At 37.4% G+C, this 26,913-nt stretch overlaps 4 protein-coding genes and 1 long non-coding RNA gene across 14 annotated transcripts; 4 read left to right on the forward strand and 1 right to left on the reverse strand.

Moving 5' to 3' along the window:
* Positions 1-749: 749 nt before the first annotated feature.
* PPAN (PETER PAN-like protein) lies at positions 750-5,271 on the forward strand. 2 transcript variants are annotated; one of them, XM_086560734.1, is made up of 6 exons: positions 750-879; positions 964-1,383; positions 1,531-1,623; positions 1,702-1,889; positions 4,426-4,619; positions 4,914-5,271. In XM_086560734.1, exons 1-6 carry the CDS (start codon positions 862-864, stop codon positions 5,018-5,020), a joined length of 1,020 nt encoding a protein of 339 aa, XP_086416860.1. In that variant the 5' UTR covers positions 750-861; the 3' UTR covers positions 5,021-5,271. The 2 variants fall into 2 exon arrangements, with proteins under 2 accessions (XP_086416860.1, XP_086416861.1); XM_086560735.1 differs by lacking the exon at positions 4,914-5,271 and having other exon boundaries at positions 4,426-4,624.
* Positions 5,272-8,633: 3,362 nt separating this feature from the next.
* Positions 8,634-9,245, forward strand: LOC147498861 (putative F-box protein At5g55150). The gene has a single exon (XM_086563359.1). The coding sequence runs from the start codon at positions 8,634-8,636 to the stop codon at positions 9,243-9,245; it is 612 nt and encodes a 203-aa protein (XP_086419485.1).
* A 498-nt stretch (positions 9,246-9,743) lies between these two features.
* On the reverse strand, positions 9,744-19,717 carry LOC147498862 (Transducin/WD40 repeat-like superfamily protein). 4 transcript variants are annotated; one of them, XR_015195612.1, is made up of 18 exons: positions 18,378-19,717; positions 17,824-17,896; positions 17,625-17,735; positions 17,223-17,522; positions 16,762-16,841; positions 15,515-16,672; positions 14,909-15,050; positions 14,038-14,283; positions 13,632-13,929; positions 12,785-12,906; positions 12,057-12,181; positions 11,508-11,639; positions 11,284-11,406; positions 11,077-11,187; positions 10,851-11,000; positions 10,651-10,776; positions 10,148-10,264; positions 9,744-10,066 (listed from the first exon to the last, which is right to left on the reverse strand). XR_015195612.1 is itself a non-coding variant. In XM_086560731.1 (18 exons), the coding sequence occupies exons 1-18, from the start codon at positions 19,232-19,234 to the stop codon at positions 10,049-10,051; spliced, it is 4,284 nt and encodes a 1,427-aa protein (XP_086416857.1). In that variant the 5' UTR covers positions 19,235-19,717; the 3' UTR covers positions 9,744-10,048. The 4 variants fall into 4 exon arrangements, 3 of the variants coding, with proteins under 3 accessions (XP_086416857.1, XP_086416858.1, XP_086416859.1); XM_086560731.1 differs by having other exon boundaries at positions 12,057-12,176; XM_086560732.1 differs by lacking the exon at positions 10,851-11,000 and having other exon boundaries at positions 12,057-12,176.
* On the forward strand, positions 13,834-20,269 carry LOC147498863 (uncharacterized). 6 transcript variants are annotated; one of them, XR_015195617.1, is made up of 8 exons: positions 13,834-13,975; positions 14,119-14,258; positions 14,358-14,516; positions 15,508-15,610; positions 15,714-15,893; positions 16,305-16,514; positions 17,790-17,958; positions 19,713-20,269. It is a non-coding gene; the product is annotated as an uncharacterized LOC147498863 (long non-coding RNA). The 6 variants fall into 6 exon arrangements; XR_015195618.1 differs by having other exon boundaries at positions 17,790-17,892; XR_015195615.1 differs by having other exon boundaries at positions 16,305-16,510.
* A 1,105-nt stretch (positions 20,270-21,374) lies between these two features.
* Positions 21,375-23,639, forward strand: LOC147498864 (NADH dehydrogenase [ubiquinone] iron-sulfur protein 5-B-like). Its single transcript, XM_086560737.1, has 2 exons — positions 21,375-21,577; positions 23,297-23,639. The coding sequence occupies exons 1-2, from the start codon at positions 21,428-21,430 to the stop codon at positions 23,402-23,404; spliced, it is 258 nt and encodes an 85-aa protein (XP_086416863.1). The 5' UTR covers positions 21,375-21,427; the 3' UTR covers positions 23,405-23,639.
* Positions 23,640-26,913: the final 3,274 nt, after the last annotated feature.

The raw sequence follows: 26,913 nt of genomic DNA on the forward strand, positions 1-26,913 counted from the left end.
TTATGCGAGGTTTAACCAATATTTCCATGTTTTCGCAAATACCGCAAAAGTATGAAAACATATTTATTTCATGATTATTAAACACATAATTAACCAAATTTATATGTCTCAATGGGGTTTCATAATACACTTTTTGGTGCTTATCAACTACTACTACACATGCACACACCAGTATGTATGTGTCCAACAAACATGCAAACACCACTATACATGTGTACAACATGAAATAAATGAAATTTCTCATGTTAGTCCTAACATAAAATGTGAGTGTGCTAGGGTTAAAAACAAAATTGAACAATCACGTGGGATTTTGATTTAACTGATAAAAACTTAAATGATGGTAATATAGTTTTTAAGCAGTGGTCAACACAGTTTGTCCTTAAGCCATAATTATCTGCCAACCCAAACTAGAAACTAAATTAATCTCCAATTCTGTGTGATAGGCCTGTTCTCTTGCGAAGAAATTAGCTGAGAGGGAAAATATTTGTAATTTGATGGTTATGTATCATATTTGTTATAACATGTTTGGAACTTGGAACATTATCTGCACCTGTGGTCTGTGGATGAACTAGTTGGTCGTAATGTTAAACAATTGCATTGCATCGAAAATGTGAACTTGGTGACCATTCATATTTATCGTGGTTAGGAATTGTCTGAAAAGTAGGATTGAACTTCTCCATAGGAATTTTTATTTTTTTTTTTTTTTCGATATTATGTGGGAAATATTTTAGATGGACCAGAACATTGAACGTTAATATCCAACTCGGACGAGTCGATAGACTATGTGAAATGACCAAATAGCCCTGACTAATATATCTTAAACCCTAAACCCTCAATTTTATTTTTTGCAACTTTCAAGACATGGCTCGAATGCGAAATGTAAGTATCCCCATCCCGTATTCATTAATTCAAACCTTTCAATCTCTTTCTAACGTTTCTTTATTGTATTGTTGTTTAAAACAGAGGAAGAAAAAAGTGTTTATCAAGTCAACAGTGAAGAAGAACCAACAACAACCGAGTGTAGATCACGTCACAGGTGATAAAATCCCGAAAAGTTTTGTTTTTTCAAGAGGAAAATTGCCTGGTTCACTTAGACAATTGCAAAATGATTTAAGAAAATTGATGCTTCCTCATACTGCACTTAAACTCAAGGAAAAGAAGAGGAATAGTTTGAAGGATTTTTTGAATGTGTCTGGGCCAATGGGCGTTACACATTTTATGATGCTGTCTAAAACTGCAAGTGCGCCTTATTTGAGAGTTGCAAGGACTCCTCAGGGTCCAACTCTTACTTTTAAAATACAGGAATATTCGTTAGCCGTTGATGTTGCTCATTCTCAGTTGCATCCAAGGTGTCCTCCTGAGATTTTCAAGAATGCTCCTCTGGTAAGCTATCGAGCTTATATTAAGTTGTTGTAGATATCGCTTATGTTAGCTCATTGAGGTTATAGAGTATATAGATGCTTTGTGCACAATTTAAGGATGTAGCGAGTCTTGTTTTTTGTTCCTAATTATATAAAAAATGATTGGCAGATTGTCCTCTCTGGTTTTGGCTCTGGAGAGCAACATCTGAAGCTCACTACGATAATGTTTCAGAATATTTTTCCAGCCATTGACATTAATACAGTAAGTGTTTATTCTTTGCTTTAATGATGTTTTAATGCTACTTGTGTTTTATGTCATTATATTTTCTTTATTTTGCAGGTTAAGCTTTCTTCTTGTCAGCGGATTGTGTTACTGAACTACAATAAGGACACCAAGCTCATTGATTTCCGTCATTATTCCATCAGATTGCAGCCTGTCGGTGTATCTCGTAGACTTAGAAAAATTGTGCAGAACCATAAGGTGCCAGATTTGAGGACCCTTAAAGATGTAAGCGACTTTGTAACGAGGTAAACTTTTGCCCTTTATTAAGACATATGTTCCAAGTTAACCTGATCAATGAGGATCTGTGTACTTATGATTTATCGACTTGTATGTATGCTATTAAGTAATTTTGTATTGGTAGTGATCTAAAGTATAGAGTAAGGTCAAACATACCATTTAGATGATAAGGAGGAGAACACGAGCAAACAATAGAACCCCAAACGTATGACATCAAGTGGCAGCGATCAATGGGAAGGAGGCTGTAGCTACCTTTGAAAATGAATGCAGTAGACACTTTTTCCATCACCGCTAAAGATGGTGGTCGGGTCATAGCTGAGTAGTGGAAGGAGGCGACATTTTATTTGCTTTTTTTAAGGTGCTTTTGTTCGATTTCTGTTTCCAGTTCCCTATAATGGTTTGAACTTTGGGAAAACTGGTTCTTTTGTGTATGCCCAATGGTTGAGGGTCACAATGATGGAGCTCCGTTGGGCTGTTGAATCTTGACTATTACTTTCTTCACGTATGTTTTGGTGGACTACCAAGCAATCCAAGACATTGTGGCCTTTGCTGACCCTCATTCTATGGATATTCCCTTCCTTTGAGCATTGTTTCATTCTTGAGGTTGATGGGGCAAAAATCTGGGTAGATTATCAAGGAACATTCACAAAATTTGGTTGGTGGTATGGAGCAGTGGTTTGCCTTTTGCTCAAGTGGTCTTGACTTAATTTTTGGCCTTATGTGGAAGACGAAGTGTGCTTTCAATAGGTGGGAGCCGAACCCTTATATCATTGATGTGTAGATTCATTCATAAGGATAGTGAAGTTTACATTTAGGGGATGCCCAAGCTGGAGTGTTAGATTTTCTATCAGTTTCATAAGATAATAAGATGGAAATCAGAGTCTCTCTGTAGATCCTATTGTAAGCTGGAAAATAGAGGCTCATCTTGAAAAGGCATCGCCCACATTGGAGTCTTGAGCTAATAATGTGGGAGTAGCTCCGATGAGGTGTTTCCATTGTGTTGAAAGTGGATGTCAGATATAGAGCTCTCGTGGATACCAAGGATGGTGCCAGTAGTAGATGAAGGGTGCTATATGATGTTATGGAGGTTGAAGTTCCCAAGGCATCCCACGTGTTACCATCCCAGTGGTGGGAGGCACATCTTGGTATACAGTGATGCCATGTAGGCATGTGATTGTAGATTATTTGGAGGATCAGCGAGATATGACCTATGGTGATTTTAGGAAATTCGCATCTTCAATTTGGCGCACTTCCCCAGTAATTTTTAGAGGTATTTGAATTTCAATTTGTACAAAGAGAGCTTTCTTGAAGAAAATATTTCAGTCTTCTTTGAGGTCTTTGATCCTGGAAACGAGGAGGCTTCATCCGCCAGATAACCTGGATTCAATGCACCAAAGAAACCAGCATGAGCAAGCACCTGATTGATATTTTATAAAGCCTCTGTCTCATTATATATATGATGATGTGGTCTTAGGATCATCTCTTCTGAGGGGCTTTAGTTTGGGTTTGGTGGAGACACTGAAGGATATTAAAGCGACAATCATGGAGTAGAAGTGTAGAACAAACATATTTTGGGTGGATGGATGTTTGAAGTTGATGTCAACCTAGTTGTCATTGCTTTGTTGGACCACTGAATGATTTTTGTAAGTTTATAACCAACATTATGGCTCACTTAAATATCTCACAGTAACAGTTTCTACTTCAATCACCTGCTATGGTTCTTTCATGCTGGTGAACTTTTCCCCCCCAAGAGCTCTTACAAACTCCTGGATTTTCTTGCATTTATATTTTATATAGTATCTAGAGTGATGCCAGTTGATTGTCCATAGAGGGTGTACACCAAGAAACTCCAACTGCCTAGAAATACTAACACCATTTTTGACACTTCGGCTTGTTTGTCTGAACTGCAAAAGTCTAAAAGGTTTCTAAGGACAATTTAAATTTGAACATGGGGCGAGCGGAGGGGATTGGTAGGTGTGTTTCCACAACCAAAACGGCAAAACCCTACGCAGAGAATCTAAATTCAGTCAAAATTTGTTGTCATTCGAAATCTGCAAAATTTTATCATTATTCACATCCTTTGGGTAGGATTCAAGTGGTGGAAATGCCTATCCATTCCTCCGCTCACCCCCTGCTGGAGTCCAACTTTTACCTGGAAAATCTTCCAAATTTCAAATTTGCAGGCCAAACAAGCAAAGCCCTTGATGAATCATTTCAAAAGACAAGTATGGGTTTTACGTTTATGTTTTGATCTTACCTTAATTGTTTGTTCTACTTAAATGACACTTAGTCCCAATACACTCTCTGCCATTACATTGCTCATGAATGATGCATGCTAAGAGGCTTCCTCCTGACTATATATAGTAATTTCACCATAGTGTTTGTGTATATATATATTTCTTGTCCGGACGTTGTGGTTGACTATGTCGTCATTTCAGAAGAAACTTTGTGGGTGTATCTTTTGATGTAACCTTCTTGTTTACTTGCGTTGCAACTGTTCCTGTATATTACTATTATTTAACATTTGTCTATCATATTCTGAAGTGCTGGTTACGGATCAGAAAGTGAAGCAGATGAAGAAGCTGCAACTGTGAGTCTTACGAGTGATCTTGGAAGAGTAAATCGAGCTGCTACAAAAAGTGCTGTCAAGCTTCAAGAGATTGGACCAAGGATGACGCTTCAATTGGTAAAAATTGAGGAAGGATTGTGTTCGGGTGGGGTCATATTCAATGAATATGGTTAGTTCTTTGTTCTCTTTGATGCTTGCCAATTCTCATCATAGAAAGTATGAAATATTCAATGCTTTGTCATCATATTAAGCTTCAAGGCTAATTATATGGGTTGATAATTGTGCTCGACGCGATATTATGAAGAGTAGAGAAAGAAATATCCAAATATTGGGAAGGAACGTGCAGAAGCAATTAGATGGTGAAAGCAGATTGTTGTCCCAGTGTGGTTATGCATGTTTTACCTGTGGACTAAGATCTCTGTGGATTTCTATGTGCTCACCTTTTCGTCATGTTGGTTTCCAGGAAGTGGAGATGGAGCGAAACTTGAGGTCAACCAGGAAAGTCAGAAAACTGATGAAGTAGATCAGGAAACAGATGACGAAAATCAGGAAATGGATGAAGAAGAGTAGTTCACTTGGCAACTCTGGAGAATTGTTGCGACTTTGAGTTGCAGCTTAAGCCAGACCAAGATTGTTAAAAACTTTTGGCATCATTGAAAATGTTTTTTGTTATTGGTTTTGAATATGATATGATAAACAAATGCCCCATTCTCACTCCAGTCGAATTTTGTATGTCATTATGGAAAAAATTGTATGCTATTATGGAACAATGAGCTTGTAAGAATTTCAAAAGAAATGAAAAGCAATGTGTTTATCAGAAATTTATTTTCTCCACAGTGATGAGTTACAATTCAGAACCGTTTCCATCTGTTTGAGACTGATGTGTTATTCTACTCCTATTGGGGACATTTTAGTTTGTAATTTGTAGTGAACTACTCGTGCTGGACTCTTCCTCATTTAACAAAAACATTTTACAGTGAAATTTATTACCTTTTATAGTTCGTTATAATAGTCTTCTAATGGAATTGATTTGCGCACTTTCATTTTTGAATGACTCATTAATTTAACTGGTTGGTGCGTAGTTTGGTTCTCTACTCGACTGTTGTGTGGAAACATTAGTATTCAGTACGCTGAACCTGGCACCCACTTGATCAGAACTTTGACTGTCTGTAACTCCACCTAGCCCACGCACCAACGTCTTGATATTTGAGGTATCTGATGCGACTGAGCACCAAATCGTCTTCTTGAGCTCCATATCCATATTTTTTTTAGGATAAGAACCATATCCATATCTCAAAACTACTCAGCCATGTGAGCGTATCCTTATATTCCTACTTTGTAAGCCACGGTCTCTTATTTAAATCATTAAACTTTGAGCCAAAGACAATGAGGAGAACATAGTGGTTGGGGTCTGGTTGAATACTTTGCCACTTGCACACGTCTTCTGACATGTAAGTGGGTGGATTCTCCGCGTGGAGCCATCCTAAAAAATCGTTTTTTCTCTCCATTTAAAGTACGGAAATCTCTTGATTTCGATACACAAAGAGCCCAAAGCCATACAATTTTCCAAACACTATCAAATCTCTGAGTAACTATTCACTGTAGTAGGTAAGACTTAAGACTTCAATCTACCTATTAAAGCAGGCTTCAGTTCATCTCTAGTTATATTTCTTCTTTGTATAGTTTATCTATAGAGCAGTCTGATCACCCAAACATGGCTGATGCAATGGTTTCTGTTGTTTGGATAAACTACTCCATTCGCTACGGTCCAAGTGATGTTTGATGATGCAGAGGAGAAGCTGGTAATGAGTGAAGCTGCCACACCTTGGTTGGAAGAACTGAAAGATGTAACCTATAGTGTTGATGGTGTATTAGATGAGTGTCAAACTAGTATCATCAGCTCAAAACGTAAGGGGTTTGATGCTGGTGAATCTTTCTCTGGCAAGAAGGTACTTTCCTACTTGCTATGTCATTTCCCTTGTTTCAAAACTGCCGTTGGTCATAATAAGGAAACAAGGGAAGGACTAGATGTGAATGCTAATGAGGAGCCCCGACAAGAAAGTCATTTTGTCGTCGAGGTATCAACAGTATGCACTTCTGATTTTGATAAGGAGGCTGTTAAGAGCATATTATTACTTGGTGAGAGTATCTTTCTAATGATGAATGTGCTCATTATTTCTATAATTGGTATGAGAGAATTCGGCAAAATAAGATGGGAAAGACAACCCTTGCACAAATGTTCTTCAATTTAGTTGAATTGATGATCATGTGTAAAAAGTGTCAAAGTTGGTATGTCTTTTTTACTTTCCAATATAATTAGGAGCTTACGGAATCGTCAGACGATGATTGTTGGTTATTGTTCACATAAAATAATTTTTGGAAAAATGCTAGAAGAGTTTCAAAAGTTTGAAGAAATTGGAAATAAATATGCAAAGGTGTTCTCTTGTACCTGCAGTTGAACTTTACCACATACGTGAAGGGGATGCGAAGAGTATTCGTTGAGATAAGAAGATCGAAGAAATTGAAAATAGAAATGCAAAGGTGTCCCTCTTATGCCAAGAAATTTGAGTTTCATTACTCAAACATAAGCGTAGAAATCGTCAGACGAAGATTGTTTAAGTATAAGAAGAATTATTTGAAAAGTTTGAAGAAATTGGAAAGAAAATCACAAAATATGTCAACACCAAGAAATAGAATTATAGATGTGTGTTTGATGGATTTGCATAGCTGTATAAATATTTTGGAAAGACAAGAAAAGATTGAAAGAAAATAGAAAGGTATGAAGTTGCAAAGGTGTTCATCTTGTTGTTATGAAGACCGCTTAAAAATAAATTACATGAATGTTGTGTTTTGTAACACAGATGATGTTATTGTACTTGTACTTTTTTATATTTGTAAAATGTTATGAATTATGTATACTTTTTAAAACGAGAGAAAGAAAGAGAAGGTTGAGTTAGTTGGTCACTGATAGCAATTAGCATGAGGTTTTCTTGGCACTATGGAAGAAGGGAGCTAAAGTTCCAGATTGAGGAGACCTTCCAAAAATTTATTTATGCAGGCACTTTTCTTTTCATGACTATAAAAATGGATTTGGACGTCTAAATGATGTTACCTTCTTCAACTCTATTATTGGTAGTTCCTTGTATTCATCGTTTAAAATTTAAAAGTATATGAAAATATGAAATCATTGACATGTAGTGAAAAGGAAATTTAAATAATGATAATAATAAAAGAATTGAAGAAGAGATCAGACACATTATTGTTTTATGATAAATGGTATTCCAACTCCCTAGTTCATATAATAGAATCCAGAGCTTATAGTATCTCACATTTCAAAGAAACTAATTTGCATTAAAGCCCATGCTCTTGTTTTCTGATAATAAACACGGGAGTCTCTACGACCTTTCTGAGAAAAAAGTTTATGGTTCGGAGTTGCCAGTACCGGATAACTACCGTTGAATTTAAAGTATTTAAGCTGGACCTTGATTTAATGTTCTAAGTCAAATGAAAGAAGAGTCGGTGGTTATTGAGCTCCATATTTGAGGAATTACAAAATCACCTGTACTGGGGAATTAGCCAATTAGGTACGTTTACAAATTCACTCACTAGTGGCTCAAGTGTCTACCTAATTTGAGTAACTATGACTACTATGGTCCAGATGATCCAAGACAAAATTTTCTGCCAAAGACAACTCAACGGAGAGAAATGGAGGCACCCTCATTGGCAGGTAACCACTCAATATATACTAAAATCAGTAGTAACATGTTGAACATGTTGAACATGAATTTTCAATATATGAAACATAATGTTTAAAACTACGATTAGTAGTTCCTTGTTTTCACCGTTTAAAAATTAAAAAGTATTGAAATCAATTTGATTGGGTAAGCAAGTCGTGGAAATCGAGGTAGTGAAAGAAATGAGATTGAAACAATAATAAATAAATAAAGGTGGAGTTAAATAGAAGACAGCAGACACTACAATTCAATTTACATATTTAGATTAGAATCATTGAGGTTAGACATTAATATTGCAGCGGAAATTTTCATTTAGAATGGATAGAGAAGTTGATTGGTTAGACCTTCCAGCCCATATCGTATCTCACATATCTGAGAAATTAATTCGCATTAAAGACTAGATCCGATTCGGTGCTGTTTGTCACTCATGGTGATCCATTTACTTGGAAATGCGCGGTCGTCTTCCCCGCCAGATACCCATGCTCTTGTTTTCTAATGAAATTGTTTCTGATGATCGAAAATTGAGTAGCTACAACCTTTGTGAGAAAAGAGTGTACAATTTGCAGTTGCGCGTACCGAGCAGTGAATATTGCTATGGTTCTAGTGGGGGATGGTTAGTGTATCAGGGTCCAACAGCAGTTCGTCTAATAAATCCATTCTTGTCAGTTGATAACAATATCGACCTCCCAACTTTTATGCCATTCCTACTTGAAAATGGAAACCCCATCTCCAGGGTTGTTTTATCAGGAAACCCTTTGTTAACAACCGATTATGTAGTAATGGCAATTTGTGAGGGAAGTTGGGCATTAACCTTCTACAAGCCTGGCAACAATGCTTGGACATCTATAGGTTCTGAATGCCCACTTGTCAATGATATCATCTATTATAGAGACCAATTCTACGCTGTGGATTTCTATGGAGCAATTTGGGCCTGTGATGTGAGTTCTCCTCATCCAAGAGTATGGGAAGTTGCAGCGCCTGTTGATGATAAAGGTGGTCACAAGAGGAATCATATAGTAGAATCATCTGGGGACTTGTTGCAACTTAAAAGGAGATTTTGACCAAAGCTTGGTGTTGACAACAACAGGTTTTGGTCTACCGTTAAATTTAAAGTATTTAAGCTGGACCAGATTGCGCTTAAGTGGGTTCGAATGAAGATCTTAGGTGGACGAACCTTGTTTGTTGGTGATAATTCTTCCATGTCTCTATTGGCGTCAGACTTCCTCGGTTGCAAGCCGAACTGTATCTACTTTACTGACAGAGGATATACCAATAGAACAATGACAATCATGATATGGGAATTTACAACTTGGAAGATGGCAGTGTCGAACCTCATTATGTTGTGGACTCGAAAGCTATCATCTTTCCAAATTATATATGGATTGAGCCGACCCTTCAGGGGTACCCCAATTGAATCCTCTCTTTTTATCCAGTTAGGACCAGAGTCATAATGTACTTCACTTAAGGTTTATACCAGAGTGAACGCGTACTGACTAACACTGTTTGTATGGTATGTCTTAGTTGAGTAATTCTTTTTTTTTTTATGCGTATGCAAGGTATAATGTACTATGTGGCCTTCATTTCATGCTCTATAGTTAAAGGAAACAACAATCAGTGTTGTGGACTTGTGGTATATAGCTCCATATATGTATTTACAGCTATGATACACAATGCATTTCCACTGTAAGTGATGAGGTACTACAAATACAACACGCTACTTTCTGTTATCCCAACTTTCATTTGCTTGCCTTTTTATTTCCATTGTAAGCAGATAACACTTCTTGGATCTATTTTTCAAAACAACAGCCAATCATATTATACATGAATGTGCATTTCCGATCCATTGTGTCCCATTTTGTATTTGCTAGAGTGGGATCCATCCCTGTCATTTCCTTAATGGGTTAGCATTGACACTCTTTACAAGTTTATTGTAACGGTGATGGAGATAAATGGAATGACTTACCTTGATCAACCCAGTGTCTGTACCACATAAAACAATGTCATTTGCAGTGAGAATGCTTGTGATCTTGCTGCCGGCTGACAACCTGCCTACTTTTCTCTGTGTACTTCTCAGCCATATCTGGTTCCAGAAAGTTAATTGGATATCAGATTCCCAAATAGGTAGTAAGCTATGTAACATCGACACTCCATATTTTCAAACAAAATCTGTGTCAGATACATTAGGTACGTATGCTTGTCGGATACGACAAGAGATGGATGTGTAGACCACATATGGTACCCATTGAGAGAAACTAAGCAATGCTTTTGTAAGTTTGTTCCTTTTTCTGTTAGGATGGGTTAATCTTACGGTCATTGGGCTTTATGGGTGTACTAGTGCATATGGGTCTTGGTCCTTGAAGATTAGTTTCTGGCCAGTCTCGATGTATTAATGTAATATCATGCTTTTTTCAATTGCATCTTTTATGCATAAATACCAAATGCTAACAGTTGAACTTCACCAATCACCTCAATGATGCTTGGTGATAAGCTGCAGTTCACGTATATGAAGTCCTCCACGACTCCCATTGCCTGCACACGTTTTCCTTTCTCCATTGGTATTGACATTTGGGGATTTCTTTCTTTCCTCCTTTCCTGCACCAATACTTCACTCAGTTTAAGCTACTTCAATGGTTTTTTATGTGTATATTATAGCATTTGGTACCCACCTTTAGAACTAAACCTTCAACAAGGACACCTCTTGCACTGTAAAGCCAGTCTCTATATACTAGAATGTCATTGATAGGCTTGTTTTTCGCCCACCATCGCTTGTTAGGTGCCTTTATCTCTTTTATTCTTTCATTTGCTATATCTACCTCCTATTAAAGATTAAATATAGACATCAGATTATATGCTCTGTAGCTTTGTTGGTAAATTAAGTAGTCACAGACGAACCTGTATACTTGAATCTTTGCAGCCTAGGTAAAGCTTTCTCTGAACCACAGCCATGCACTTCACATGCTTGCTCTTGTAAATCCTTTTGACAGTTCTTGATGCGTCGAAGACCTGAAATAAGGATTTTACATTGTGTTTGGAAAAATTATCTCAAAATAATCTGTGCAAACATGATAAATAAACAAATGTGTTTCGTCAATTGTTCACCTTCACCCCACGGCTCTGAGTAAGTGCAAAGATAGATTCTTTGTATGATTCTATTTTGTGAATTGGTTCCTTTGTCTCTATTACTTCGACGCATGCCAGTCTCCTTTGGACCATCTGCCAGACCTGTAGAAGTAAAAATTGAGATTAAGAACTTGTTCACATCTTCTTGTTATGCTGCCCAGAGGGGCATTCAACCCTTGTTGTGAAAAGGTTGAATATCTCACCCTTATAGTTCTGTCTGCTGATCCGCTTAAAAGGCTGTCCCCAGGTTCAGAAAGTGTGAAGCATGTCACTGCCTTTTTATGTTCCTTGACTTCCCATACAAGAGTGGCAGTTTGCTCTCTGATGTCCCATACCTATTTTCATTACCACTGATGTTAGAGTCTGACATATTACGAATGTTGGGTGATTTGAGTGTGGCTGCCAGTGTTTTTTACTAAGTTACATTGACACGGACACGGATACGGAGTGTCTGACACGGCAAAATATGAAAAACTGAAGAATATCACACACAATATGTGTTCGTGTGTGTCCGACACGGACACGTCGATACTTATCCGACACGGATTATTTTTGAAATATGGCGTGTCCATGTAACATAGGTTTTTTATGGGACATGTGGTTCAGGACTCCATCTCTACAAATGTATGATATGCCTTTGGCCAACCGCCAACTGGTCAATCTAGTGTAACTGGTTGAAGCAAGGGCTTCAAAGTACCAGCCTGCTCAGACTGTTATTTATACCGTATCTGTGATATCTGAGTATTGCATACCTTAATTGAGCCATCAAAGTGTCCACTGTGAAGCTGTCCCTTGTAGTAGATGAGAGCGCTTGCAGCCACTCCACAATTGTAACCCGCTTCAAGAACTTGTGTATGGACACAAGAAATTCTCTGCTCTTACCATTGTAGAAAATAGAAGTCATTGCTGGGAAAGTATCCTTATGATCAATACCACAAAAAACTACTAGAGTTACATATCTCAGAGTTGCAATGCAAAAAACTTCAAAAGTTTGGTGACATGGTAATAATGTCACCTTAAGCCTCAAAAAATAATATCATATCATTATATTGTATTTTCAATTATTTATATGCACAGGATTATCTACTTTATTCCCTGTATGGCTTACTGTGATGTTTCACCTTGTCATGTCCAAGACAGGCGCCTGTCTGTAGTGTCAATGGTGATTTATGCTTCGAGCGTACAAAATTTAAGTGATAATATGATATGATGATTTGTATTAGTATTTTAAGTTCTAGGATTTTTTTTCCTAGAAAGCAATTGCTTCATGCTTCGACGCTGACAAGGTCCATCAAGTTTCTTGCACTATTTGTTTTTTGTTATTTTGTTCTTGTATACAATAATAAGTTACCTTTACATCAAGCTCTTGCATTTGCCAACTGTATGTTTCAAATAATTTTTACTAGTCTCATATTCACAAAAGGGTGAGAAACTCATCATAAAATGAAGGAGAAAGAGGTTTATGTATCTCCAGACTTACAGACTGAGCAGGAAGGAAATATTCAGAGACTTTTAGTAATTCATCGGCTATCCAAGTGATGCTTGAAAGACGTCGTAGGGACTCTCGCGCTCCTTCTGAGAGTCCAATTAGTTTCTGCATACCTGTATGAATTTGATCAAATGAGTTCACAGCAAAACCTATTTGCCTTATCACCAATCATTCAACTATCACTTGTAGCCCGTTGAACTTAGCAGGACCTTACTGCAAGGTGCAGACGGTCAGACCAGTAGTAGGTCAATATTTCCTTATAATCAAATGTTTCAATCGAAATGTGTGCGACAAAGTTAATTGTCATAGACACCCGTATATCTTTTATTACATATATGAGGTTTGCAACATTGTAACATTATTGTTTAACATTTAAATTGGTGTTGTAAAGGGGTGTAACCATAAAACATCAGGCCGTTGTCAATAGAAAGATCCTGTGCCCTCCGCATCAATAATAAAGATATCATTCTCACTACACTGTTTTTTGTCTCGAAGCAAATAAAGGTAAGGGAATGATGAATATTCAAATATGAAATCTTGTACTTGTTGGTTGCTAATATTTCAAACATATATTCATCATTTGGAAGATTTATGAGGTGTCTTCAGAAAAGTTTCAAAGCCATGGTATATACTTCAATGTTGCTGAGGTAAGCTATTCTAATTCGTCTTGTTAGGTGTACTTCGGATAGTGAAATGTGAAACTTGATGCCTGAAGTGTGATATAGAATATAAGTTACGTTTCAAGTTTCATCAACAGATACTAAGGAGTTCGAGTTTTGTGTGTCTGCCTTCCCTGAAGGAACGATCAGTATTACATTTCATATGAAATACACAATACCTTTTCCAGAAGCATAGTTATATATAGATAGACATGCTAGAAGTCTCTCCTCCAAATCTGATCCTGGATGTAAAAAATGCTCAATGCCACTTAGTAAGATCTCACAGGCAGTACATCTGAGGTCAATTGGAGCAATTTTTGTGATTTCACATCCAAGCCACGTAATAGCAATGAGACAGCTCCGTGAGACACTCTTTATCTTGCTCTTCAGTCCCTTTCCCAGAGCTTGAAAGACAGGCTCTCCCATCATAATGATGCATCTAGCAACCTTGCTACACCATGCATCTGTGCCACCATCCTGCAAGTTCATGCAGCACTTTTCCATAGTCATTTTTGTTAAATAGGTAAGTTCATCATTAATTTCTGCTGTAAGTTGCATTAGTAAATTGTTCATTTCTGTGCCCACCTGTAGGCTTTCGTCGGACCAGTCAAAGTTTCTTATCATATTCTTATGATGTATTGATGTTAAACCTATTTTCTTTACCAGCCATGCAGCTGTATACGGTTCTCCTGTCGAAGAATAGGCTCCACCAAGATTTGACAGAACAGATGCTGATAACACTTGTTGAACAGAGCTCTCTTCAGATGCTATTGCTTTCAGGAGAACCTCCACAACCTCTTCTCTAAGTATATTGTTACCAGATGCATCTTCCTGCAAAATTGTCCTATGAATTCAATTTATTCTTTTAGTAAAATGTGAAGTTTACATGATGAAATTTTAACCAGGATGAATTGCCGGAAGAAGCTATGTTTTCCGCTGTGCCATATTATACGACTCATTGTGAGTGGTTCAAATTCATCTCCAGATGGATTTCACTTTAGAAGATCTGATTGAAAACTTTACTCGTGCTGAAGCTATCTACTGCTTATAATGCACATGCCCAGGTTTGTGTCTGAAACTTTTCTATCAGTTAGAAACTGCCCACATCAAGGAACTATACACCTCTTTACAGTTACTTTATAACAAGGAAGATGGAACTGTTGTATTGAAAATACTCTTTCCTGAAGTTATACTCCTTGTTTTATCATGACCAATCATGTTGTGCAGCATGTGCTTAATCTAAACCTAGCTTGAAGGTAGATATTTCTTCTTTTTACTAGTAATATTCTTCAAGAAAATGACTTCTCAAAAGATAAGGAGTTAGCATGGCGAGTGTAGACTTCAATTTAGAGGTAATTACATTGGAATTGCTTACTCCAAGGACATTTTGCTGTACAATTTAATGTGGAAGGCCTGGTATCAACTTATAAACTGTTATCATAGTAAAAACCATTACCAGCATGTCTAGTTGAAGCAACAGATTTGATGCCAAAATTTGGTACTCTGGCTCTAATTGCTGGATGCAGGACATTAACACATTTGTAGTGTTGATGGCGTCTGGTTGTTTTATCTGATGCAGTAAACTAATTGTTGATGACCTGAAACATAAAGATATAAGTATTATAAGGCTTTCTATCAAGTCAAAACCATTGTAGTAGGTAAGCATCCATAAGAATTAGCATTTCAGTCACCAAACAGGGCACTCTTAGATTAGAATGCCAAAGTCCCTACACAAGTACCAACAAGAGATGACTGGGCTTATAAAATTTTCTTTCTGAACATATGGTTTTAACTTGATATGCTTGCTTCCTTTGATAGAGTCACATCAGGAAGCACTGTTTTTCAGTCCAAACCACATAACTGTTGCTAATACTAGGATTCCACGCAATATAAGCATGTAAAAAAATAGAATGAAGGTTTTTTTTTATCTTCTTCAGATGCTAGCCTGCATAACTAAGTATCTATGTAATTGTTCCGGTTGTCCATTGAACTTCTTCAGTTCATATACTTACATAGTATTAATTATTATCAATTTTCATGAAACAATGTGTGTAGCGTGTACCTTGGCATTTGAAGGATTTCATGGAAAAACTGAAGTGCTGTAATCTTGGCAGGCTTCTCTTTACTTCCAAGGAGATGAATAAATGGAGCCATAGAGGTGAACTGAGATAGAAACATTTTGCTTTTCCCATCAAATCGCATACATTTTATAAGAATAGTAGCCAAAGAAGTTATCTCTTCCGTATTCTTATTTATTGCAGCCTTCACGAGTCGAGAAAGAACTGGAGGCGAACTAATTGCTTCCAAATGCATGCGATTTGTAGTGAAGTCAAATGCAGTTACTAATACTTCAATTATCATCAAAGATGCTGCTAGTGGTGTCAGCTGAATTGGTATTGGTACTTTCCTGTTTGAAGTGCAAGCAACCTCCAGAAGTGCTGGTAAAAGTTCTAAAGTTTTTATTTCTGTAGGTGATGGATTTATCAAATATATGAGAATAGCTGCCTCGTGCACATTTCTCTTTAGGGCACTTGCCAAATCACACAAACGCAAACCTTTCCTCTTGATGTCTTCTACAACTGCTTTGTTCTTGTATATTATAGTTGTCAATATAAACACTGATGCCCTTACAATTTTGTCTTCTTGGGAAGTTGAAATTGCATCTAACAATTGATCAAGAATTTCATCCTTTAACAGACCATAACTTGCTTCTGTTTTATTATTCAACACTTCCCACATGATTGAAACGTCTACTAACTCATCTTTGCATTGCCCAATCCATTCTGAGAAGCATAGTGTCGAAATCGCTTTCTCATATATTCCCATTATTTCCACATGTATATTTTTTTCAGGATGTGAACATGCTTTGCTCAAGTTCTTTGTCCTCTTTGGATCTTGTATTTTCTTTGCCAAGCGTCTACGGTGATACTTGTCGGTGTGACTATACGTATTCATTGATTGAGATGATATATGGTCAAAGAGCCTGAAATCGTGTGCCGGTTCTCTTAAATTTAGCCTGTCGCAAGAGGTATCTGCACTGATGTCTCTTGGCTCTAAGGTAGGTAGGTCTAAATCACTGATGGAACGAAATAATTTACTGGAAAAGCAGTAACCCCCATATACTTTAGGTGCTTCCTTTTGCCTTAGATATCCAGTAGCTTCTGTTGATGTCAGCATTATGCATTCTGGTTTCGATATTGAACAAGTAGTTTGCAATCTTCTGCAGTTTATTTAGGTTGGTGAGCTTAGAAATACAGAATGCCCATGTAAATTGAGTATTGAGATCTTAAGAATTATGCATGAAAGTACCTATCGCTGGTTTCGAGTTTGGAATCATCTACTTCTGTGGTTGAAATCATCATCAAGTCTTCCCTCTTATCCATATTTCTCTGGGTCACAAAGCAAGACAAACATGTGTTAGTTCATTTAAGTTATAACTACTTTGCTTGTATAAATGTAGAATTCAGTTCTGCCAAAGTTTGTGTCTTAGAGCATGTAGTTTTATTGGTTTGTTCAATTGATTTAAACACTTACTAATTACTATAATTTAAATAAGAACAATAATGCTTTCCAAATAATATACCAGAAAGATCAAATTTCTTATAATTCGGAAAGCTTACATGATGCGCATTTTGCAGACCTTCAATGGAAGTGTATGTTGTGATCCTAATATATATTGGGTAAATCAATGGTGATACAATTAACCTTCATATAGTACTCTATTGTAAACAATCAAAGTGAACTTCTTTGCCTAGAACATTCCTTATTACCTCTGAATCACTTCTTTTTGCCAAAAAATTTCTACCAGGACTTCCTTCTTCTGAATCACACGAATAGGAAGAAACAGGCGTGTCTGACTGGGATTCTCTGAGCATATCCTGAATGGATCTCATACCAAATACTTCTGTAATGTTACTGTTAGGACCCTCTTCATATTTTCCACGAAGAGCTTTAGCATCATCTTGGTTTGGAGTACGTATTAGCTGATGAATGGCTTTGCAGGCATTTGCTTTATCTCCGAATTCCTCAGTAACATTGTCTTGAAAATCAAGTGGATGGACCTTCTCACCCTGAATCAATTTCCAGTTTCATAAAAATTAATAATTAAGGCCTCCTGGAGTGAACTTTCACAGTTTTACTTGATAATAGAGAATCATTTTGTTTTAGAGTACCTTCAAGTTTGTGTCATTCCTTGTGACAATGACATCCTCAGAATTGTGTGTTGCACCAGTCAAGTCATTTGGTGACTGCAAGTACAAACCTCTATCTTGAATAAACTTATTCTGCAGATAGTTGCATAACAAGGTTTTTATTTGTTTATTTTGACATTATTGCAGGATATCATAGAAATAAGAATTCATCAAGGCTTACATTCTGAATCTTTGGCCAGCCATTTCCATGTTCGACTAGATCCATACACTCACTACTGGAGGATGTCAGGTACCTGTTCAGGAGCAGTTGTTAATGTTGGTCCTGCAGAATTATGAACATACATTGACGAATTTGGTACTGAATTTTCACACGTTCCCACAAAATATACTGTGGTTTTTCATTTCTATAGGGACTAGTAGTAGACTAGTAGTGCAACTGACATATACATTGAAATAACACGAGAGATCTTATAATTTTGAAATAAATATGATCAATCTGGTATCTGTATAATTTCAAACACATATACAAGAGGGAGCCCAAATCAACTTTGTGTTCTGAGGTAGTGATTCATGCATATATATTGAAACTGTGTCTAGAAGAGAAAAAACAAATGCAGGAAAGTAGTGAATGTTAAATAGCTGGTACATGCTAAGGTCTAATTTTCTGTTGTGACATGAATAGTTCTTCCAGTGTGTCTCATTGTGGAAATTTTTTATTTTGATCTGACCTAGACTGGTATCGGGATAAGTAAACAAGGTAATAAAAAAAATTACGTGAAGGTCCGTGCTTCTTCACCAGGGCGACCAACTCTATCTCCCCAATTCCATTGAGGAGTCTCTCCATATAGCATGACTTGATAATACATTAAACAATCCTTGTATCTTCTTGCAAGCTGTATTGTTGCCTCATCAACTGCAATATCAAAACAATCAAGAAGTGGCTCTGACTGCATGTCCCTCAGTCCACTTACCTGCCTTCTGCTCATAATCTGAGGAAGGAAGACCCTCTCCCAGAGTTCCGGCATTAGTTCTTTCCGAACAAGCTGGGGGTGGACCAACATAGCTTGAAGGAAATGTAGTGTCACCTGCCAATCATCCCTCTGGAGCTTCCGAACAAGGGAGAGGTAAAAGTAGGAGCAGCAAATCAGGTATTGGTTTTGAATCCCTCCTGTGCTGCCATGTTCTTCAACCAGTGCTGGAACTTGAAGCATTCTTTCAGAACTCTGCAGCCTGGATATTCTTTCCTCTGGCCATTTTGCCTGAATTGCGGCCTCGACGCTCTCAATACCCCAGTACAGATTAGAGAGTACCGAGTGTTCAGAGAATTCAAAAAACTCCTGCTTCTGAATCTTGAGCTTGGAGGTGCATTTTTGTCGTAGAGACTCACGGGTCTCTTGGTCTTCTAGGAATCTAAGGATATGTTCATTGACTTGAACTACAATTACTTGAATGGACTGGTGATTTAATGTTACACGGTCATCGGAAGCACGTGTAGAAGAAGACAAGGTAGAAGCCATGGATGTTTGAGGCATGCTAATTTCATAAGAAAGAGAAGGGTGTAGAAGATAAATGAGATAGAAGAAGGAGAGAGTGATAGATAAATTTTGCAGAGTGTTGGGGTGGGGTAACATGGGTAGAAATCTTCCTTATGACTATTTCAGCCAAAATCCAGAATTATATGGCCCTTTCATAGCCTGTCAGCTACAGGCTAAATTTTGGCCGTTACTACATTTAGGGTGAGGGAGTAATACACATGAATAACAGAAAAGTTCTGTTTGATTTCTCTTTACTGCTCGGGAGCTACCATTTTAACCTTACAATTTACTGGAGTGGAAGATTTTGTCTTGTGTTTTGCTCAGTGTTTTTGGTTTCAGACTATATCTGGAAGTGTCAGACTCACAGAAGTACAGAATCAAGTTTTTTTTTCTTCAGAAAATGAGATTAAGAAGTCGTGCCAAGTTAGCATGGGAAACTGCACTCGTGAAGTCTACCAATACTTCTAGCACATCAATATACTTGGCATATTTATTATTCAGTAACTGTGTAATTACTTGATTAGCAAGTAAGGTTTAAATGTTGTTCTAACTTTCAAAGTTTTCTTGATAAGAGGTACAGGAGAAGCAAGCAAGCAATAGGAGGATGGATAGGGATAATGAGCAAATGCCACCAAAGGTTTTGGCACGTATATACTTGTCCCGAGTGGGAAAGAAAAATTTCACAACTGGTATGCAATCGACCGTAGCAAGACTTCCTCTAAACAGGGAAAGAAGCTGCTCACTCCAGTTTTCCAGGTGCCTTCTGGTCACCCCTGCGTGTTGCTAGTCTGGTCTTAGGCCCACGGATTTACTGTTTGGTAACTTTGAAAAGTTTCAACACCCTGACGGTAGACTCAAGCCTTCTGGTTGGGTCAGTGTTCTGGTATGTAAATAAAAATCTGTTTGTGTTGTAAAAGTAAAATGAGTTCTGACATGACATCATATTCGAAGTTATGTGTGTGAACTGTTCGAACAGAAGAAGCCAAGTAACCTAGAAAACTACGGATGGGATGCTGTACGTATAATGCAGATAATATGCCTGTGTGGTCCTGATAAACTTCATTGTAAGGCTATAATTTCATGTATTAACTGGTTAAAGTTTTCTTCTATCTCTATCTATTATGTGGACAATGTGCTTGTGTTGCTGATCATATCGTACTACCTAACTCCTATCTTCTATGAAAAATGTTCAAAAACCTCACTCACACCCACACCTCTTGAATCAATAAAAACAAAACAAAAAGAGAAAATGGCCCTTTCCCTGGTTGAAGTGGACACTACAAACTTAGCTGTGTGAGGTTGTCCTGAAAGAGACTTAGGCTCTATTTCTGAGCAACTTTGGGATGACACATCTCTTCTATGAGGTCTATCAATATCTCAATCCCAGAAAAAAAGAAAATATATAGGTGCACTTGAAGAATCCAATCTACAAATCAAGTACATCAAATAGTTCAAGTGAATTGCGTCCGAGGTAGACTTAACATACATGATATAACCTCTCAATCTGTTCCATACCCTTTCATCTTTGTTACTCCATTTTATATAACAACAAAAATAATGGTTATAGTTATTAGAATACAATAAACTTGGCAAAAACTTAAATGGTACTCGCACACAGTGCTTCTCATGCATAACAGAATGGCAAGAAAAAGGTGGAAATTAGTACATATGGTGTCGAGTGTCGACTATCGACTGTGGACTGTGGACCCAAATTTGTCAGTCACGAGTAAGAAAATCTGATTATTGATTCAAAATGTGACATGGGCGTGGACTTGACCGGTTTCTTTTTGGAAATTGATTGAGCGTGTTCCCTACAAACTAGTCTTCTCATATCTCTGTTATGCCAGTGTCAACTCAATTATACATTTATACTGTGTTCTGCCGTGCTGGAGCTGCTCACCACAACTAATCTGTTTATATTTGCTCTCTTCGACTCAATGTAGTAGCCATGGCTGTGGTACGTTTCGTGATTGGTGTTGGTGCACCCTTGTGAAACGTAAGTTGGAATTCGAGCCGAGTTATTTAGAGTTCGGCTCATTTAATTTGGTTCGAGTTTGGTCGTTTAACTATATGAGCCGAGTTCGAGTTCGAAGTTCAAATTAAAACTCGTATAACAAATCAAATTCCAGTTTTTATTGAAACGTCAGAACTATTATAATTGGGCTTATGCATGACCCAATAGATATTGGGCTTCTGTAAAACTGGGATGGGGCCATTTAAAGTATGAGTGAAGAAAAATAGAGTGATCCTTGTTGAGCTCAAAACTTTAAAAAAAAAAAAAAAAAAAAAATGGCATCGGGTTGGGGAATAACAGGGAACAAAGGAAGGTGTTATGATTTCTGGATAGATTTCAGTGAATGTATGTCAAAGTGTAGGGAACCAAAAGACTGTGCTCTTCTTCGTGAAGATTATTTTGAATGTCTTCACCATGCCAAAGAGGTACACAAAACTTTAAATTTTATACTACTGTTTATTATATATGTTCAATTTGGAATTTTTAAGACTGCCCCAGTTTATGTTTATTGTGTTAAGGTTGACAAATTTGGGGAATTGAATGGTTGGGTGTGGTGATCTTTTGTTTGACTTGGAGGTAGATTTATTTGTAGGATTTTGAGCCGTGATCTCCCTACCATAGTCTACCAAGGGTGAATTTACATAATAAAAATGCTTTGGGGAAGGTCCACTTTGCTGGCATGTTGAAAGAATAGGCATCCTTTTATGTTCAAGATAAGAACCAATAAAACAGGAAAGCCCTTTCTGTTGGCTTGAACATATAAGCTTGTGTGATTAAGTGATACAGGCATTGGCATTGTTGTGCTGAAAGCTAACACCCCGATTGCTGTAGAAACTTCATTTATCCTTGTGGAATGCCCATGAGACTATTATTTATCTTTGCAGGAGTGCCGGTAAGGCATAAGGTAGTCATAAACTTACACCAGGGATTGATGATCACTACAAATGAGAGGACAGATATATAATTCAGCTCTTTGTTGTCCAGGGTATGTGTCATAACTTGACATATACAGGATCTTCTAGAATGCATTCTAATGAGTTTATCAGCATAGCTGTCATTGAATCCTGAACATGCTCTACGAGCTTCCTTTGACTTTTCTACTTTACCAATTTAACCTCCCAAGTTACCTGTGAACTTTAATGATCCAAAAGAAAGACAAAAAAACAAACAAACGTAACCAGTGAAATCATGTTGAAGTTTGCAGCCACCAAAGACTCTTACGGAGTTACCGAAGTTTATGTGCAGCAAAATATTATCCAGTGTGTGTCCAGTTGTTTGGTTCTGTTATTCCTTGTAATGTCTGTTTACAAAGTCGGAAGAGACTGGTTTTATTGCATCTTTATGACCTTGAGAGTTGGTATCTAAGTTTGTTTGTCGGATAAGGTACCCATCCTTCTAAGCCTATGCAACAATGACTTCCACAGACACCGTGTTGTTACCTCGCATTTCAGACACATGAAGACACATTTTGATGTAGGTTTGTTGTCAATTGAACAAGAATGTATAGGTCATTAGATTTGAACTTATAATTATATAAGTTAAGTAGTAAAACCAGTTGAGTTCACTGACTCAACACCTGTATACTCTTGTTGAAATAATGCGTGGAACATTGTCGAGACCATTTCATACTCCTGATGTAGTCGCCTATCCTTCTAAAGCTATTTAGTGAGCCAACTGACATGCATCTTCTGCATCGGTTGACTGTTGCACTTTGGTTCAAGTGAATGTATAATTGCCCCTATTGTTTCCTGAGGCCACATCAGGGTCAATCATTAATCATATTTGGCTAAATCTTTGATGTCCATTATCGCTAAAAGCTACATATTTCTTGATCTTATTTCGCTAAACATGTGGTTTCTCATAAGTCTTAACGTACAACTGTGGTTACTTATAATTATCTGGTTACCTTGCGCTGACTGTTATCCTTTCTTATGCTTTCTTGGTCAGTGCCGGCAACTTGTCTCATATCCACCAAGACTGAACCACTATTAAATGTCTGCACATCTAACAGTTTTTTGTGTACGGTCTAATTGCTATTACCTCCAACAACTTTGTTTAAACTTGTTCTGGAATCATGTTGGAAGGAAGAGTAGTTGTTATGTGTATCAGTATGAGTTGTGATAGTTCTGTGATTGTTGTTGCAGTATCAACGAAGAAACCGTATTTACAAAGAGGAGCAGCGTCAAATAAGAGCTGCTGCACGGAAGGCGAAAGAAGGTGATGGCGGTGTTGAGGCAAAACTGCATCATTAGAGCTCAGACACAAGTTTTTATCGCATTTTGGACTTCAAAAATAAATATTGTGCTTGCACTCAGATGAGATTGATTGTGGAGTTTTTCTTGGAAAGAACTCAAAGCCTTTTTCTGCATTAATATCAGGTGTAATTTTCTTTGTTTGTGAGCATGTCAATCTCAATTGTATGAAGAAACCATTTACATACATAATACATTGCATGTAGTTCTTTTTAACTCAAATTTTTTTTCTTAATTTTTTGTGTGTCTTCCTGTATATTTATATATAACTAATCACTTAAGCTCTTATGACTCTACAGCCTTATACTACTCAATTCCATGTTATTGATCCTATAACAAATTAATCGTCAATCTAGTGGAAACTCATCATATCGATGAAACAAGTTTTGGGATAATACATCTCCTGGATGTACTGGTTACTTGTGCGTATTTGTAGGCACTGAACTGCACACATAGTTGTAAAAACCGTATATTCTAGTTATAATATTTCTGACATGTAGCTAACTGTTTTTTTCGTATGATTTTAGTTTTTAAGTTGTGCACTCTACTCGCCATATAACATGGCTTGAATTAGGTAATTTTCTTGTAGCTCGAGGTTGTTGCAACTGCCAGGTAGTAGGAGCTATTTCACGGAACGGATACTAATCTATCCTTGCCTATTGCAGAGTAGTACATAAATTATTATGCTGTGGTTAGTGAAATCAACCATCTGCTTATCAGGAGTGATTCCTCGATCGTTGGTGGTGTCGTGTTTTAGATCTTAGTGGCACATTTAGTCTCTGTAACAGTTTTACCAATTTATCTGCGCAGGGACTAGCTGTAAAACATACTGGTGGAGAGGTACCTCTGAGTTTTCACTAGCTGCTATGTGTAGTTTCTTTAGGTCAACACACACACTTTCATCCATATGAAATAGGGGCTACCTTGTTCAGCCACCATCTCAATAATTTGAAGTGGATATGTAAAATATCATAAAGATTCTGTAAATTACTCTTGAATACATGATATGTTCTAAGCACCTCCTTCAGGGCCGCTTGGGATGTTGAACACTTCAACTTGAACAGCTTAGTCTTCTTTTTATATAGATACCTGCTTAGTACTTACCCTGTATAGGATTCCTTACTTCCTGTTTACTGTTTACTTCTATTCAAATCCATATACGGGATAAAATTAGACGTATACTAAATCAAAATCCAAATATAATTGGTATCAAATATAAACCCAACGCCCTTGTTCATTCATTAGATTTGCTTGTATCATCTGCAGTCAATTATTTATTAGGATTAGGAAGAAAGAGGTTGATGAACAAACGAGAAGAACACTTGATTCGGTAGTCTGTCCAAAATGTTTGAACTTTGCGCATTCATACGCGTCAGAACTCCATAGCCTGCAAAAAATTTCTAGTTTTCCATGGTCTTCTTGCTTGTCAATAGGAGACGAGAATCAAAAGAAAAAGAACTTGGAAGAAAGAAGTGATGCACTTACTTGATTTGCCTCGAGAAATTATGATTATGATCTTTGAAATTCTTGCTAATGCACAATACATTTGTTCTTCGTGGTGGGAACTTGCCAAAGAGCCTTGTCTCTATCGTTCTTTGAATGACAGAGATCCACAGAAGTATTTTTGGTATCAAAGTCGTTTTACAAAGTTTGCTTAGAAAGCAGTGGATAGAAGCTGTGGACAACTGGTAGAATTCTCGTGTAGTTAAATGGTTATCAAACGTCATGTAGACTACATTGTTGATCAAAAGAATCCACTGAAATCTCTTCGATTCGGATTTGGGGCTTCATTCACAACTAATGAACTTATTGAAGTTTTGAAAAGACTTCCTCTTTTGGAAGAGCTTGAACTTTGCCGGGCATTATAATACGGAAGCAGTGATTGAAGAATTAGGCCGTACTTGCCGAAATTTGAAATATTCCCGATTGACATTGAGCAGAGGTGTATGGGAGTGGAGAGGCAAACGTGACAGAGGCATTTGCTATTGCAAAATCACTGCCTAGCTCAGTTACGTACTCTACATCTAGTTGAATGCCCTGTGACAGATAGTGGGTTGCAAGCCAATCTCGATGGTTGTCCCCACCTTGAGTATCTAAATCTTCGAAACTGTTTAGACATCAATCTGAGAAAGAATGTGCTTAAGAGACGTGTATGGAAAATGAGAAACATAAACGTCGGAGTAGAACCACTTACGTCTGTATCATCATCTTCAGAGAAAAATTCAAAGGTTAGTAGATACAGTTTCAATATACAATTGGGCAGTTGGGAGAATCTCCTTGACTTCCAGGAATAAAAGAAAAAGAATAGCATATAACATTGATATCATGGATATTTTTATGTTATAGAGAAACAGATTAAGTACATGAATGTATAAAACTATGAAGTAGTTGATAGATTGTAACGATATTAGGTCGAACCTTGACGTAAATGGCGTAGTTATGCTATCATGATTTCGACTACCCGAGATATAAAATAGGATTTACAAGTAGAGACGACTCCACTTTCTTCACAAACGTTAGGTGATCCTTTCTTGCTTCACTAATATGTTCATATCACTGATGTCAACTTGGGCTTTAGATACCAATGTTCTCATCTTGCTCTCGGTCAAATGGTGCTAGTGTCTCTTTGCTTATAACTAGAATTATCCAGTGCTATCCCTTAATTCTTTGCTTCATGATTGGAGCTTTTCATGGCGTTGATGCAATTCGTGGTATGCACTCACAAACTTCCGACACTCCCACAACACACTCTAACTTTCTTCATGCTGCTCTAAGGGGTGGACAAAAGCACTTTTGGTGTGCTAGTAATCCAACTGTCTGCTTAGACCGTGAGAAGAACCCTTGGGGTGGTAGTACCTGTTGTTTTCAAAGGTTTTGTAAAGACACCATGAATGATCGCAATCACTGTGGCAAGTGTGGAATGAGATGTGCTCACGGGCTTGTGTGTTGTGGTGGACGGTGTGTCGACATCCGCAATGATCCTCACAATTGTGGTTCTTGTTATGAAGAATGCCCTGGACAAGTTGGGTGCTCTTTTGCAATGTGTGGTTATAGTGAGTGATGTTTTTAGTAGGGTAAAAAATGTCATTCAGTTCTGCTTTCCTACTGTAAAATTGCCTTGATTTGAGGTGAGATGTTCAAAGATCATATCTGCATCTCGCTTTACACTTCCTTCTTTTAATAAGCAAAATATCAATTGATGAATCCTCAAAAGGGCAGTATTACACTTTGGTGTGAGAGAGCTCTTTAGGTAGAAACAGGAGCCAAATGCACGACTCCACAACAATTCTTTAGAGGAACGACTCTGTCAGCAGTAACAATTCAAGCGACTCGATCTGAAAAGTGAGCACCAGTGCTATAGTGCACCATACGTCCAAGTAACAATTTCTTATTGATGTCTCGTTTTACGCTTTTACACTCTAGTGTATAACAACCTACACTTTTTACCCAAAAAAAGGTGTATACAAGTTAAAGAGTTTATGACTATTTAGTACCAGCCATTTTCATAT

The sequence above is a fragment of the Coptis chinensis genome, chromosome 5, assembly GCF_015680905.1.
Source record: "Coptis chinensis isolate HL-2020 chromosome 5, ASM1568090v1, whole genome shotgun sequence".
NCBI classification, from domain to species: Eukaryota; Viridiplantae; Streptophyta; class Magnoliopsida; order Ranunculales; family Ranunculaceae; genus Coptis; species Coptis chinensis.